The 4,165-nt window shown below is 50.7% G+C and overlaps 1 protein-coding gene across 1 annotated transcript; it reads right to left on the bottom strand.

Annotated features, from left to right (window-relative positions):
- Positions 1–814: 814 nt before the first annotated feature.
- Positions 815–3,636, bottom strand: LOC132494270 (olfactory receptor 10D1B-like). The gene is given in 3 exon segments (XM_060105273.1): positions 815–1,048; positions 1,050–1,798; positions 3,243–3,636. Coding segments are annotated over 3 exon segments (1,377 nt in total).
- Positions 3,637–4,165: the final 529 nt, after the last annotated feature.

The raw sequence follows: 4,165 nt of genomic DNA, 5'->3' as shown, positions 1-4,165 counted from the left end.
AGCCAAAAAATAAAGACATGTAGGCATGGGGACCAAACTCAAATCCTTTCAGCAAACAGAAAAGCCAAAGGTACAAAACAATGACAGTGTGGACGTAGCATTGCCTCCTGGTTATGCTGAGCAATAAAAGCCAAGTCCAGATTTTCTGACACAGCATCGCAGCACAGTCACCACACCATGGATTCCCCCGTCTGCCCTTTCCACATCCCCATTCACATGCTGCGTGTCTACAACCAGGACTGCTTCCCGGATGAGCCCAACAGAAGGGGTTTGTAGGTGATACAGTACACCAGTCCCTCTGCTTCACTCACAAGAGACCTGTCTCAGGTCCCAGCCTCACATCCTTCTCTTCGCACAATGCTTTTATGTTTTTTAGGGTGCCTTAGGGATGCACCTGTCCCATTTTTTCAACAACCCCTAGACCAATAAAATGAGGGATTATTCAATTGCAGGCATTGGAGGAGACAAGCAGTCAAGATGAAGAAGCACCAGGGTGAAGGGGAAAAGAAGAGGAGGAGGGGATGTGGGAGGATGAAGAAAACAGGTATTGAGAAGCAGAAGGTCCAGGTTGTTCTGCCTACTGGGGTGATCTCCATCCTTCCCCCATCAGCTGAATGATATTCTCAAGAGCGCACATGTCCCAGGGTCAGAGAGCCAGCCCTTGAGTCTTCATGCTGCCATCACTCCTTATGTGTCCTTAACAAGTCACTTTATCTCTTCCAATCTTAGTCCCCACATTGTGAAATGGAGATAATCATAATGATACCTGTCCTCTCAAATTCAAAGATATTTGTGAGAACCGTATAAAAATGTTTCATAAACTATGAAGTGCAGTTGAAGTGTTAGCAACTGATCTCTCTCTATAATGCTCAGGAAGGAAGCCCAGTTGATGCAGGACCCTCCTCTGAGATGATTTCACCTCCTTATCCCTGAGGCTGTAGATCAAGTGGCTGAGCATGGGGGTGACCGGGTTATTGAGGATCTGAACAGGCGCATCCATCCAGGGGCTTGGGGTTGGCCTGAGATAGATGAGGACCACTGGCATGTAGGAAAAGCAGGATGGCAGTGCAGTGGGCACTGCAGGTGGAGAAGGCGTGCCGTTGGCCCTCTGTAGAGCGGATCTGCAGGACAGAGTAGACAATGCGACTGTAGGAGGTGAGGATGAGAAGGAAGCAGCTGAGGGGCATGAGGCCCACATTGATGAACCCCGCCATGTCCAGAGCTGAGGTGTCTGCACAAGCCAGCTTCAGCATCACTGGGATTTCACAGAAGAAACAGTCCACCTCATTGGGGCCACAGAAGGACAACTGGAATGTGAGAGTAGTTAGAAAGGTGGCCTGAATACAACCAAAAAATGAGGTCTCCATGGCCAGGATGGCATACACTCTGTGACTCATGATTATTGTGTAGCGCAGATGGTAACATATGGCAACAAAGCGGTCATAAGCCATTACTGTGTACGGGAAACACTCAGTACATCCCAGGAAATGGTAGCAGGAGAGCTGGGACATGCAGCCTGCATAGGAGATGGCTCAGCTGTTCCCTGAGAGGTAGTAGAGCATCTTGGGGGAACTACCAGAAGGAAAAAATATGTCACACACTGATAGTTTACACAGGAAGAAGTACAGGGGAGCGTGAAGTCGAATGGAGGAGACAACTGCCAGTAGGGTGAGCAGGTTCTCCATCAGGGTAAAGAGGCAGAAGGACAAGAACAGGACAAAGAGCACGGTCTCCAGGTGCTCTGTGTGTGGGATGCCCAGCAGAATAAACTCGGTCACCACTGAAGCATTCCTCACACCTGTGAGGAATCAGACCTCGAAAAGGGACCCATGACACCGAAGTCTGAACACCAGTATTGATTAAGCTTTCTGCTGATGAGCGCTTTGGTGTGTTTTTAACAAGCAATAACCAGCCTGCTTATGAATGGCAAGTTCTATATAAAAATATCAGGTAATAAGAAAAGGCTATTTTAGAGCCAGTCTATTCAACCCCTGGAAAGAATGTTTTGAGAGGCTGGTGGTTGTTTATGACAAGATCAGAAGTTTTGAGATATATTAAAAACATTCTCAGGTTAAGTAAGAAACTTTTTACAGTTGTTTAATTCATGGATTTACTCTCTTTAGGCATATTTACATTTTGAAATCTCACAAAATCTTTGAGAAGCAAACTCTCACTATGCATTACCTTCTGAAAAATATCAGGAAAAAAGTTGTGTTAGAAATCAGAACACTTAATTTTAATTTGGGCTTTGCCATTTATTAGCTATAGTAGTTCAAACAATTTATACAATGTCTTCCATAGACATAGTTTTATCATACAAATAATATGAAAATAATAATTATAACAAAAACATGAACAACAAAGATACCCTGGTATCCTAGTAAAGTTAATGAAATTTCTGTGAAATTATCTGGCAAAACATAAATCCTAATGAAAAGTGTTTCTATATTTTATGTTTCTTTTTTTTTTCGGTTGCCAACTTTTAATTTTAAGAAGCTCATTTTTTTAAATGACCACGTACTATCACTATTCACTTATAAGAGAATGGGAAATATATGAATATTAATTTTTTTAAAGAAAGGAGATGCATCACCTTGGAATAAAGGCCTATCCTTCCCGAGAGGGCAGTTGGCACCAGTGCCCGGGGGTCTCTCCAAGGATCTGTGAGCACTGGTTCACACACCAGCGCTGGGGAATTCGTGGCGGATTCGTTATCGCCATCAGGACATCTAATTCCCAGTGGAGGATTTGACGTCTGTGTGGACCAAGTAGCTGTTCTCTGTTCCCAGACTTGACAGGTGGCTCCTGTGCAGCTGAGTGTCTCACACGTGTGAGCTCAGGCTCAGCAAGAACCGAGGGGAGGCCTTGTGACTGGGTGGGCCGTCGTCGCTCTGCACAAAGCCAAGTGCACCTGGCTGGCAGCACTGGGCCACAGCAGGCCACGTGGTGATGTGATGATGACCCAGGGTGACCTTGTGTTTGTTTTCAGCTCGAATCACCCAGAGAAGTCTGTGCGTCCCCTGCAGAGGGCCCCCACCCCCAGCCTGCCTTCTCTCTGGGGAACTGGTCGACCTGCAGATGCTGCCCTAGCAGCACCTAGCTGCCCTAGCTGCTGCTCCAGAGTGACTGGAAGGACAGATGTCTGGGGCGGGAGCTGAGGCCAGGCTTCATGGCACGTGCACAGCGCCACTTGCTCTTCAAACAAGCCCCCGTGCTTCCGGGGGACAGGCCCCACCTGGCACCGTGATATCGCGTCCTTCTCCAGCTTTTGACCTGAGCCTTTTCAGCTAGCAGCGATGCTCTGCAGGGTGTGTGTCGGGTGCTAGGACCCGGGTCGGGGGTGCGGCCCGCTGCCTGGCCTCCGGAAGCGTGGAGGGTGGCTGAGGCGTCGGTGGGAAGGCAGCAGTGGTTAGGTGTGGTGACGTGCCCATCTTGGGGCTCAGAGGCCAACTTGGTTTCTCTAGGGATCAGATCAGCGAGCCTGGCTCTCTGCCCTGGATGCTGAGGGTGGGAAGGGGTGGATCTGGTACTGGCGGCGGCTCTCAGGGAACAGGAGGCACTGTGGCTCAGGGGAGAGCCTAGTGTGGGCAGAGCCGGGAGCGGTGTTGGAGCGGCAGCGTCCCGGCACCACCGCATCTCGACTGCCCACCCCAGTCAAAGAGGGTGGGGCTCACTGTGGTCTCTGAGGCCCGGGGGAGCCTGCTCCCCTGTGACCTCAGGGAGACACCTAATCTTTTGGGTCTCCATTTCCTGGTCTGGTAAAGCAGAGACCACACGTGAGATAAAGCACAGACGTGCCCAGCACGGCCCCTGGCGTGTGATAAACGTCCGGTGAGGGGCAGCCCTCGGCTCCCATCAGATGGGAGCCTGGCCTGGACACCCCCTGCCTCCACCCCTGGCCGCTTGCCTTGTGAAGCAGAGCCGGAGGGCCCATGTGGATCACTGCCCGGTTTCCCCAAGCAGGTGGCCAGCTCCCTGGGGCCTCGTTGCTTGCCTCACCTGCCTCAGAGGCCTCGCCCTGTGTCAGCACTTCGTACAGGAGTCCTGGAAACGCCCCCCTCCCCACCACCGACAGGCAGCTGAGCCTGTGCCTGGGACTGCCAGGGCGGAAGGAAGCGATTGGGCGCCTGTCACCGCTCTCCCTCTGCGAGTCTTCCCTGAGTGT

This window comes from Mesoplodon densirostris, chromosome 7 (genome assembly GCF_025265405.1).
Source record: "Mesoplodon densirostris isolate mMesDen1 chromosome 7, mMesDen1 primary haplotype, whole genome shotgun sequence".
NCBI classification, from domain to species: Eukaryota; Metazoa; Chordata; class Mammalia; order Artiodactyla; family Ziphiidae; genus Mesoplodon; species Mesoplodon densirostris.
Note: the sequence above shows the minus strand (reverse complement) of the source record. Positions and strands in the feature narration are given on the sequence as shown.